This window comes from Macrotis lagotis, chromosome 4, assembly GCF_037893015.1.
Source record: "Macrotis lagotis isolate mMagLag1 chromosome 4, bilby.v1.9.chrom.fasta, whole genome shotgun sequence".
NCBI classification, from domain to species: Eukaryota; Metazoa; Chordata; class Mammalia; order Peramelemorphia; family Peramelidae; genus Macrotis; species Macrotis lagotis.
Genome location: NC_133661.1, coordinates 72,562,189 through 72,574,360, shown reverse-complemented (window position 1 = coordinate 72,574,360; position 12,172 = coordinate 72,562,189). Strand labels below are relative to the sequence as shown.

General features: G+C 34.6%; 1 protein-coding gene across 2 annotated transcripts in view; it reads right to left on the bottom strand.

Annotated features, from left to right (window-relative positions):
• Positions 1–12,172, bottom strand: part of LOC141521024 (WD repeat- and FYVE domain-containing protein 4-like) — a 238,790-nt gene extending 226,618 nt beyond the window's left edge. For both annotated transcript variants that reach the window (XM_074233113.1, XM_074233114.1), the window contains exons 1-6: positions 11,679–12,172; positions 10,438–10,590; positions 7,988–8,061; positions 6,759–6,920; positions 4,573–4,664; positions 2,544–2,643 (exon numbers count right to left, since the gene is read on the bottom strand). In XM_074233113.1, coding sequence (XP_074089214.1) covers positions 2,544–2,643; positions 4,573–4,664; positions 6,759–6,920; positions 7,988–8,061; positions 10,438–10,590; positions 11,679–11,795 — 698 coding nt within the window. In that variant the 5' untranslated portion in view covers positions 11,796–12,172. The remainder of the gene's footprint in view (positions 1–2,543; positions 2,644–4,572; positions 4,665–6,758; positions 6,921–7,987; positions 8,062–10,437; positions 10,591–11,678) is intronic.

Genomic DNA, 12,172 nt, shown 5'->3' with positions numbered 1-12,172 from the left:
CAGAAGAACACAATATACAGTGAGAATAATATTGTAGGGGTGAGCTACTTGAATGACTTAACCGTTTTGAGTAACTCAATGAACCAAGACAAGTCTACCTCAACTGAAGGAATAGATAGAATCTGAGAATCTATCTGAACAAATAGAATCTGAAGTATATTTTTTCACTTCCTTTATTTTTCTTGCTTTTTTTCAGCATGACTAATATAAAAACATATTTTTGTATGATTTCACATGTATAACTGATAGCATACTTCTTGTCTTCACAATGGGTAAGTGAAGGATGGAAGGAGAGAATTCAGAACTCAAAATTTTAAAAAGGAAATGTTAAAAATAAAAAAGAAATAATGTTAAAAAGAAATTTTGGCTAATAAAAGGAAGTATGGATTCAATTGATCAATACTATTAAATAAAAGTTTATCTGAAAAAACTACCTGTCACTTATGTTCCAGTTCTTTTGATGAGCATATCATGCATATTAAAGACTTTGCAAAGTTTATAGCTCTATCTAGCTATCAGTTATTTTCACCTTACAAATGAAGAAATTCAAGATTAAGGAATTTATAGAATATATCAGAGAAAATATCGTAAAAAGAATGTCTGGCAATAAGTTCTTCCTTTAATCAATGAGGCCTAGGCAGTAAAGGTGGTTTCAAGTGCCACTTTACCTACTATTGCCTATGTAATCTATGGAAAGGATCCTACCATTTATGTGCATCAGTTTCCTCATCTACAAAATCATGAATCTGGACTAAATGACATCTGAGGTCTCTTCCATCTCTAAATTCTAAGATTATAAGTAGCAACATCATAATTTGAACCAAATATGATATGACTGAGTTCAGTCTTTAAATTCTCATGCTTTTTGGTTCCTTTAACTCTCAAAAATTATTGATCACTCCCTCTCCCCAATAGTTTTTGCTTATCTGGATTAGTTCTATTGATATTTGACCATATTAAAAACTAAAATATCTTAGTATCATTGTGAAAATAGTTTTGACCACACAGAATCCCTGAAAGATTGCCAGGGAGCCCCAGGCATCCCTGGGCCTTATTTGGAGAATTACTGACCTATGTCATAATCACAGAAGAGAGTTAACAAACCTTGTATGAAAAAAAAGCCAAGAATTTAGCTCTCTAGAAAAATGGAATTACTGATTCCACAGATGGGGAAGTCATCTAATGTTACAAGCTCTGGTTGCAAAGACAACAGTGATAAAAGTGAAATGAGAAAAAACTTCCTGAATTAAAACTCTCATACATCAATTGATTAACAAATTTCTTACAAGAGGGGGAACTAGATGGCATAGTAGATAGAGTACTAGCCTTCGAGTTAGGAGGTCCTGAGTTCAAATCTTGCCTCCAGAATAAAATACTTGCAATGCTATTGTGTCATATTTCTGAGAGGGAAAGAGTAGCAGAAAGGGACTTGTATTTGAAAGATACTAATTGAACACAATTATTGCATCTTGGACCACATCTGAACCTTACATTTGCAAGCATGACTTTGCAAATATTTCTTTGACAAATATGGAATTTTTATGGTGAATTCACCAAGTTTTTTCAGTTTTTGCTTTCACAGAATACTGAACAATTTATAAAATGGTAACTAATTTCTTTTAAAATTTTCAATGAAAGGAATTGGAGATGGCAGAAAGGATCCTAAGATCTTAAGATCCTTTGAGACCAACTTTGAGACCAACTCCATCTTGCAGATAAAAAAAAATGAGATCTAGAGAGGTTGTTCAGCCTTTTCAGTTGTGATCCCATCTAAGGTTTTCTTGGCAAAGATATTGCAATGCTTTTACCATTTGATTCTCCAGCTTATTTTACAGATGAGGATACTGAGGTAGAGTTAAGTGACTTGCCTAGGATCACACAATCTAGTAAGTATCTAAGGCTAGATTGGAATTCTGCAAAAAGGAGTCTTTCTGGCTGGAAGACTGGCACTTAAATGGGCACTTAAAAATATGGATGGAGAGCCAGTTATGTTAAAAGTGGATTACCCAAAAAAAGATAACTAAAAAGGGTGCCAAAGAGCTCAACAAGTATGAGATTTTGTACTGTAGTGGATAGAGAACTGACCTTGGAGGCAAGCAAACCTGGGATTTCCACTTCTGATCCATCCTATCTATTGGTATCACCCTGACCAAGTAACATAATCTCTTAGCGTCTCAGGCAACTTTCAAAGATTCTTATGTTACAGATCAGGAAATAACCTATATGGGTAAAAGTAGTTTTACATCTGATGTTACCCTATGCAAATGAAATAAAAAAAGAAATAACAACAAAAGCAGAATTTAAGAGGGGGGAATAAAGAAGATAAAATGACTTATTATAATTAAACTGAATTTTCTGCCTTCTCAATTTTCAGAATAATTTAGGGCAAGGTCTGGATTAGCCTTTTGGGAAACTAATTTTCCTTCTAACAGTGCTAGAAATATATAGCAGAAATGCCAATCTTTTCATTAAATAAAATGCCTTCTTACTGCTTCATGTATGAATTAGCCACATGCTCAATCACCCTGCACACTGTTACTTACTCTGAGGACAGATGAAATTTGTTGGAAGAGATTACATCCAGCAACATCTCCAATAGCTGGTTTCTGAGCCAGATCATTCTGCCAGATGTTTGGCTTCCGGCTACAAACATGGAAAGAGAAGAAACCAACATAAGATGTCAGAATAAAAGCTTAAATAAACAACTCAGAAAGGGAGACAGGTGGATATAGGAGGGGTTCATCTGTGAATTTGGATGGGACTCTTACCTTCCCTTTCTGAACATATATCTAAATTTGTAAGAAAGAAAATGTTATGGCAAGCCAATTTAGAGAGGATTCTTTAAAGTCTTTCACAATCTGGCTCCTTTCTACTTTTCCAGTCTTATCTCTTAGGACTCCACCTCTTTGCCTTCTACACTTCTGTCAAACTGACCATTTGGCTGTTTCCTGAATATTTTCTTTTCATCTCCCACTACTATTCCTGTCTATAGTGGGGTGGGGTTTCTGGTCTAGAATGAACTCTTTCCTCCTCTCTCCTTCACAGAAGCCTCAACTTCATTCAAAGTTACCTTAGGTAGTACCTCCTAATAGTAGTCTTTCCTGATTTTCTTCCAATTCTTAGGACTCTGACACTTTTGAAAATAATTTCTATTTAATTTACCTATAATTATCTATAGATATATTGTATTCCCACCTCCCAGCAGAACATAAGTCCTTAAGTTCAAGTTAAATTTTTATTTTTATTTCCTCAATCTCCTGGCACATATTGTGTACAACAATAAATATTTGGCTAATTGATTTGTATCTTCAAGTACAGAATGAGAAGAATTATTTTGTGATTAGGTTAGTAACTAGTTTACCTACACATTCATTAAGGACAGACTAAAAGACTCTGTATTTAAACAGTAATAGAAGTAAAATAAGTTAGATACTGTAATGAACTTTCTGATCAAAAAAGCATTTAAGAGAATATTTATCTTGTGGAAAAATGCAATGAAATTTTGTAACTGGAAATAGAGGGCTAATATAAACTCACATCTCAGTTTTGTCATATGATATGGTTTTTAATGTATTTGTGTGAGCCATGTGTATATGTTTGTGTATGTATATGTGAATGTGAGGAAGGGAGAGAGACAGAGAGAAATGTAAACAGAGAGTCAGAGAGAGAGAGAGAGAGATGGGGAGAGAGAAGGGAAAAGAAAAAAGGGAGAAAGAAGAAAAGAGAAAGAAAGAGAAAAAGAAAAGAAAAAGGGAGAGAGAAAAGAAGGAAGGAAGGAAGGAAGGAAGGAAGGAAGGAAGGAAGGAAGGAAGGAAGGAAGGAAGGAAGGAAGGAAGGAAGGAAGGAAGGAAGGAAGGAGGGAAGGAAGGAAGGAGGGAAGGAAAGAAGGAAGGGAGAGAGGGAGGGAGTGAGGAAGGGAGGAAGGGAGGAAGGGAGGAAAGGAGGAGGGAGGTGGGAGGGGGAAAAGAAGGGAATCAATATATACATCACATATAACATATATTATAAAGATGTATATTAGATTCAGAAAGCAGTTCAAACAAATTTGAGCCATTATTATCTTTCATTTGAAAAAATATTAATCCTTATAGTTTATGTTTCTTTGGCCATGGAGTTAGTACTTCCTATTTCAAATGGATAAACTGAAGTCAAGCTAGGTTATTTGCTTAAGAACTTAAAGGTAGGAAGTGTCATCATATCTGGGATTGAAACCCAGGTAATAACATTGTATACTCAGAGCTGGAAGAGAGCACTTGATATTATTGTGTATGGCCCACAGAAGTCACTTAAATCATTGTTCCTTAGCACTCATCCAGTCCAGTTTCATTCTTTTACAGAAGAGAAACTTCATCCCTAGAGTACTTCAATGACTTGCTCAAGCTCACATAGGTAGTAAGTACCAGAATCAAGATTTAAAATTCTTAAAAGCAAGATTAAACTTTTTAATATTCTATCATGCTGGTCTTTCCTCTGAAGGTTAGTACATTGGGAAAATTTTGACAATAAATATTTTATTAAACTCACTGAAATTTCAATAACACTGAAAAACAGCACTGAAAAAAGGCTTCTTACCTTCCAGGAGGGAATCTGAACCCTTGTCCGTTGAAATCAGTTTTTCGTTTACTGAAGAAGGTTTTAGAGTATAAACAATAAATAATCCAATCCTTTAAGACAAAAAAGGAGGCACAGGAGAAGGAAGTAAGAAATGTCATAGAAGTATATCTTTTCTGGGCATATCCTCCATGTTTTCTAGCCATGTGTAATGTGGTAATATCTCTTATATAATTAGGACATGAAAATCAGATAGCAATTTTGCAGAAAGAGTTAACCAATTATTAATTATCTATGGTAGGGCAAAGGGAATAAACCTAAGAAGAGCAGAAAACAACCATTAATTTGTCCAACTTTGTGGTGTGGGGACAGTCCATAATTTACATTGTGAACCATATCAAAGATTTATTGGAAAACAAATATTGCTCTGTCAATGAAAAAATTATTTCTTTGATTTAAGAGTAAAGTAAGGGAGAATAATTATCTATCTACTAGGTAATTACATAGATAGTACAGTAAACTTGAAGTCAATGTCCAGTCAATTGATTTGAAGTCATTTCAATCAAAGACCTAAATTCAAATACTACCTTAAACACCAATTAGCTGAATGATCTTGAAATAAATTTCTCTTGATCTCAGTTTCCCCAAATGTAAAATGGGTTTAAAAAGATCACTTACCTCACAGAATTGTTTTGAGAATGAAATGAGAGCAATAGATGCTTTTGACAAAATTTAAATCACTATGGGAATTCTAGCTATTGTTATCATTGTTATCATAATCATAAAGCATTATCAAGGGTAGCACAATGTCGACCATTATATTTATCATCAGAGTGACCATTGTTCAAAGCCTTTACAACTTATTAGCTGTGTGTCCTTGACCAAATTACTCAATTTCCCAGAATTTGTTTCCTTAATTTTGAAAAGGAGGTGTGTGTTAGATGAATGCTAATGTCCTTCTAGATGTTAATGGATGATTCCATTATCAACCTTTTTGTTGGAACTCGTGGTCATATTTAGGATTCAGTGGCATTTTCTCCCACCTCTGAAGAACCCAGCAACAGGAATGAGTGAAATTTAGTTCTATATGATTTAAAGGAAAGATGATATTATCTTAGAGAAGGAAAGAACTATAGTGTCGATCTTTGTGAGTTTGTGTGTGTCTCTGTGTGTATGTTAATGATGTTTCTAATTTCTCAGAACCAGAGAATAGAGAACTGTAACTGGAATCAGGAAGACTTGAATTCAAACACTGTTCCTGACACTGATTGGATTCCACTTAAAATAGTGAAAGTTAATTATCATAATTTCCCCATTGGCAAATGTCCGAGGTCATTCCTATTAATCCTTGTGTTATTAACCCATTAAAGCTGAAACCTTATAACACTGCTAGTGTAGCTAAGTGAATCTACTCAATCAATACCAACATGGTTGTTGATATAAGTGGAAAGTGAAGCTTGCTCTAGAAAGTAGTGAGGAGGATACAACAGTGAACCAATGAGGTATGGAAGTTTTGTTGCTGATCAACTTGGAAAATGGATACTCTGCTAGTCGAGGTCAATCACTAACTAGTTGGTTCTGCCCTGCTTTCCTTCGTTAGACTGTAAGTTCCTTGAGAATAAGAACTATTTTTTTGTCATTCTGGTACCTAATGATTTTCTCATCCTTTCCTCTCACTTGATTTTAAAATTTCAAGGATAATTAAAAATCATCAGCAATGCAAAGTTTGCCAGTATTTAAGACAGAATGGAGAGGGAAAATGATTCTGTAAACATGCATTCATGCTGAAAATGGAGGTCATGGAATTGTGTACAGAACAGATATCCTAAAGGACTCTGGGAATTCCAAAATCATATAATCAAAAGAAAAAACATAAAATGTTCACAATTACAGTTAATGATCTCAGCCTTTATCCAATCATTGGTTTGAATCAATTAATCCATGATTTAATAACTAAGAAGTTTCTGTTCTTTTAAGTTCTATAACATGGAATTTTATGTCAAACAAAGGGCGTTAATTTAATTTATATACTTATACTAATAAAATGAATAACTCTTAACCCATTAATAATACATGAAGGAACTATTATACATAATTGTTATGAGATGAAAATGAGATCATATAAATATATATAACAACATTAAAATTCTACTTAAATGCTGTTTAAAAATGTTTCTATTATTATTATTGTTATTATTTATTATTACCTAATGACATCCTGGGTGTTGAAATATCTTTTCAGCAAATGACCCAGGATAGAAGAGATGGTAGAAATCTTGGTTGAACTGAGAGTGGGGTCATTAAAGAGGAAGACCAACCTAGGTATCAGTTGTACCCAGTGAGCAATTTCAGCATTCCGGGGCCCTTCCCTGGTGAAAAAGGGAAAGAGACATTAAAAGCATTTACTGGAAAGAGCCAAATTTGCTGCATTTCTGCTAAAAAGGTTTGCAGACTATGCTTGTTCCATGGACCTTTGACTCCTGATGATTTCTTGGCAACTTCTCAAAACAATGTCAGACATTCATTGAATATGTGTCTGTTATCCAAAACCAAAGTCTGCACTGGGACACTCCTCTACTTCTTCCTTTTCACCCCCCGGAAACTGCCACATTTTAGAGAGTTCAAACAAAAGCCTTAATTATTGACTTTTAAATCTGTGTATCAGTAGAAACAAATGTACATCACATAAAGCTCAGGAAAAAAGACATACTTGTACGTGATCTCTAACACCACTTTACCAATAACCTAGAAAGATGCTGGCATTCCTCAGTGAGTTTGTCTGAGTGTATGCCTTACTCATCTTTTTGAAACCACAAAGTGACTAAGTTCATATTATCTTAAAATCAAAATTTAAAAATAATTCTATTATTCACATCATTTTTTCAGTATGGGCACATATTCAGTTTCCCATAAAATGTTCTCACCCTAAGAAAACAACTTTCCCTCTAAATTCCATTTAAAAAATATGAAAATCAGTGAGAAGATATTCACAATGGCAAATAGAGTCAAGAAACAACAGTCAGAAAATTCCCAACTTCGTGTGTGATTTTCATTGTCAAATGAAAAGTAAAAAAAAAAAGTAATGAATTCACAGGTTCTAGTCATAGGTTGTGAGAATTCCACTAGATGTCACTGAATATTCCTGTTTTTCTGATCAGTCCTTGCAATTCAGTTAAAAGGGAATGAGTCGGAGAAACCAAAAAGGGTAAAGGTCAGTAAAGTGGGTGCTACGTATATAATGTCTTCACAATCTATTAGAGTTAGGCAGTAAAATTTAAGTTAGACTAGGGTTAATTTTGCTTTGGTCACTAAACATAGTGGGGATGTTGAAATTCTGGATTTCCCTGGGAAAGACTTATTTTCCTCTGATAACTCTTATCAACAGTGACTAAAGTTGAAGTCCTAGGAAGGCAGAAATTCTCACTGGATATCTTACCTTGGTGATTGAAAAATTTCTTTGAGATGAGAAAAAAGGGCAATGTCTAGATTTTCTGATGTGTTCATCCAGAGCTGAGAGACAGAAAAATACTCATTGAAATATAATGCTTTATCAAAAGATATTTTTGTGAAGAATGGAGTAGAAGATGAAACCTAAAATGCTTCTCAAAATTCCATGGTCACAAATTAGAAACTCTACAAGGAATATATATACTAAGCTATTCATAGTCTTTGACCAAGTAATCTCACTAGTAGGTTTATAATCCAAGAAAGTTATAGCCAAAAATAAATGTTCTTTCTTTCCACATAAATATTCATAGCAACACCTCTTTTTTTAGCTCCAGAGAAAAACAAAATAGGCATCTGTAGTGTGAGAGATAGGAGTGTGATTAAATATTATGGTATCATAAAAATACAAAAAAGAGGAGCTCAGAAAAACCTTTTAATTTTTTTTTACAGTAAGGGAACTAACTGATATAAAGTAAGCCTGAACAGGAGAAAAAAATGTACAATTACATAAATAAAAACTACACCAAAAGGAAATATCATGATGACTAAATATGATAACCCATCTTGATCTAAGACATCTAAGTGTAATATGCTTCTTTTCTCAAAGGAGAGGGCTGAAAGGAGGCAAGAGGAGGGATTATAAATGAAGAATATTGTTATATATTGTTAGAGATGTGTCTCTTGGGGGGCGGCTAAGTGGCGCAGTGGATAGAGCATCGGCTCTGGAATCAGGAGTACATGAGTTCAAATCTGGCCTCATCACTTAATAATTACCTAGCTGTGTGGCCTTGGGCAAGCCACTTAACCCCATTTGCCTTGAAAAAGCCTAATTAAAAAAAGAGATATGTCTCTTGGATTTCTGTAAAAAAATTTTTTTTGCTATAAATGCATTTTTAATGTCAATGTATGTGGAGGGATATTAAGAGGAAATGATTGTAAAATAAAAAAGACCACAATAAAACATCCAAGTAGAAGTTCATTTATCAAAAGTAACATTTAATGCTTAACTATTTGTTGAACTAATTAAAACATCCAATGATTTAAGTGGATAAGTAACCCAGAAAATCAAGGGACAGTGTACTGCCAGATGAAGTACAAGATGAAAAGTCTGAGGACCTTTAACCCTATTCTCATCTTTATTACTGCCACTTGTATCCTTGTGAACAACTTTAAGTTAGTTTTTCTGTGTATAAATTGTTATTCACACATCTTGGTAATCATAAATCAACTCCTCCCATAGAGCTGCTTAGAAGCACAAATAGAGCTAGAAAATGCATTGAAATCCTTGAAGTATCACTTGAGTACCACTATGAGTGTCATTTAGATTACTTCCGGTCACAAAAAAAAAAAAAAAAAGCAAAATATAATTGGTCTCTATGGGACAGAGTAGACAACCTAGTGTTAGGTCTCTTCCATCTCCAGTTTCTCCTTCCTGTCCCTGCTTTCTCCCAAAGTTCCTCTGAGAGAGAGAGAGAGAGCTTTTCTATTATCAAATGTAAAAATACTGACAAAACTAAAGTTATTCAACTTGGAAATCTATATACATTCATTACAGTATTAGAAAGTTCAACTGATGGACTCTCCCTCCTCCACTCTCTGTTGACCTCCCTCCTTTCCTTGAAGTCTCAAACTAAAACTCCCTCTTTTACTAGAAGTCTTTCCCAACTCCTCTTAATTCTAGTAACTTTCCTGTTACTTATTTCCTATTTCTGTATGTAAGCCTGCTTCTATATATTTATTTGCATGTCAAATCCTCTATTAGATTATAAATTTCAAAAGGGCAGGGATTGTCTTTTGTCTTTTTTTATATTCCCAACACTTAGCACAGTTTCTGAATCATAATAGATACTTGAATGGAAAAAATTTCAGAATGGCAAAAAGCAAAAAAGAAAGCAGTCATGGATATGCCATAGTCATTTTTCTCAATTAAAATATGGTGAAATTTACCTGCTTCATTAATAGAGGAGAGGGAGGAAGAGGAAGGAGTGAGAATATGATGTAAATGCTGCAAATATATGTGATGTTTATTATTTTAATTATTCTTAAAATATACTTCCAGCAGAGGCTTCAGGATTAATTTCCCATCTTAGGAACTGAAGGTAGTTGGGGATTGCTGAATGGAATTAAGAATTTCATCCATTCTCTTTTGACCCTAATTACTAAGACTTTTAGGTCAACATGTATTATTTATTACAAATTTAACAGTCATCAATACACATGAAATACAGATAGACTATAAGGTCTATGAAATCATGACTCTATAATGTTTTTTCTAAGTACTTAACAAATATTATTTATTTTCTAAGGATTTATCAAATTTCACATGATTGTACCAACCACTGTCCTTCCTGAGCATTGTTCTGCTCTCTTCTCACTATTTCTTTTGCCATAGCAACATTTTCATTAGGAAACTCCCCCCCCCCCCCCCACTAAATTTACCTCAAAATTGCAGAGAACATGCTGGAATATGCCAAGGTTTGTGATAGTTGAGGATCCAAAGCCCAGCTCAGCAGTTCCAGTAACAGAAAGAAATAGTTGGAAAATTCTGTTGTTCAACAGTTGCATCTTCTTCTTGAGGAGCAATGTCAATACCTAAAAAAGAGGATCAAGATCTCTCCATATGAGGTCCAATTTACTGATCAATAAATACATTTTCCTTATTTTTTCCCTTTTTTCCTTATGCCTTTCTATATGTACACACAGAATCCATGATCATTCAACACAGAAGTAGCTCTGTGGATGTTTTACCCAAAACCTGTAAACTGATCTGGGAATGCATAATAATATTTGTCATTCATTTTCAAAGAAGACTATGACATCAAGGAGGTGATGCCATGACAAGCACATGAATTGGATTTGAGGCAGTGGGGGTGGAGGGGCTGTACAAAGTCACCAGCCTCACTTTTTTCTCCAGAACATTTGGTTGAGTGGCCAGATATGAATCAGGACAACTGGAGATAGTCTTGGATGTGAGGCAATCAGGGTTAAGTGACTTGCCCAAGGTCACACAGCTAGTAACTGTTAAGTGTCTAAGATCAAATTTGAACTCAGGTCCTCCTGACTCCAAGACCAGAGCTCCATCTACTTTGCCACCAACTGCTATATAGAAATGGCCACTCATCATTAGTATACCAATGTGACTTGTACTTCCTTGGGAAACTTCTAATACAGATCCTTTGAATTCTAATTAAGCTCATTTTTCTCTAAAAGTTTGGCAGGCTGCTATAGCTTGGAAGCATCATTCATTCCTTCAAAGTTTTTGGTACAGTTGAATGGTTCAACATAAAAAGATGTATATTTATCAGTGGAAATGACACTAAAGAAGTCACATGAGATCTTTGCTATTTCACTTTAAGGATCAAAAGATCAGTCCATATGACTTGCAGATGAAAAGGTCTGTATGTTTTACCTTCCTCATTAAGAATGTAAGCCCTTTGAGAGTAAAAATTGCCTTCTTTTTTCTATTTGCATCCTCAGTACTTATCACAGTGTTTTGTACAGAGTAATTATTTAATATTTTATTCACTCATTCATTCACTCACTCATTTATCCTTCATCCATGTGAAAGCCAGACTTGAGGAAGCATCAAAATAAGTGTATTCTCTTTCACACAGCCAAGAGCGCACTTTACTGCTGTTTCCTTATTGGCTTCCAATAAAGAAAGCTTGGTGTTTTATTACCTGGTATCCATAGTTGTGTTTCATGAGCTTATCACACATAGCACTGCTACTCAGGACAGAGTGGAGGACTTTAATGGCAGCATACATAGTGTGGTCATCTGTAGCAAGTGAGATCATTCCAAGGAGAATGGCAGGTCCACCAATGAAGTTTAGACTGATGGCAGCAGGGCTGGAGTGAAACACTCTTACCCCTAAGGAAAATCCAAGACCTCATATAATCACTTTTTTACCTCAATGCCATCAAAAATTAACTAGTGACCTAGATGATCCAATGAAGCCTTATAAAAGTTTTTTATATATATATTATTGACTAGTATTCACAGAATCTCAAGAGTTATGAGGGACTATAGTGGTCATCTAGTTAAATCTCTCCATGAACAAGGATCCCCCTCTCCAATATACCCCTAAATTTTCCATTCAATCTCTACCTGAAAACTTTCAGTAAACAAAGATCAACATCTCCCAAGGCAGCACAATCCACTTTGGGATTGCTC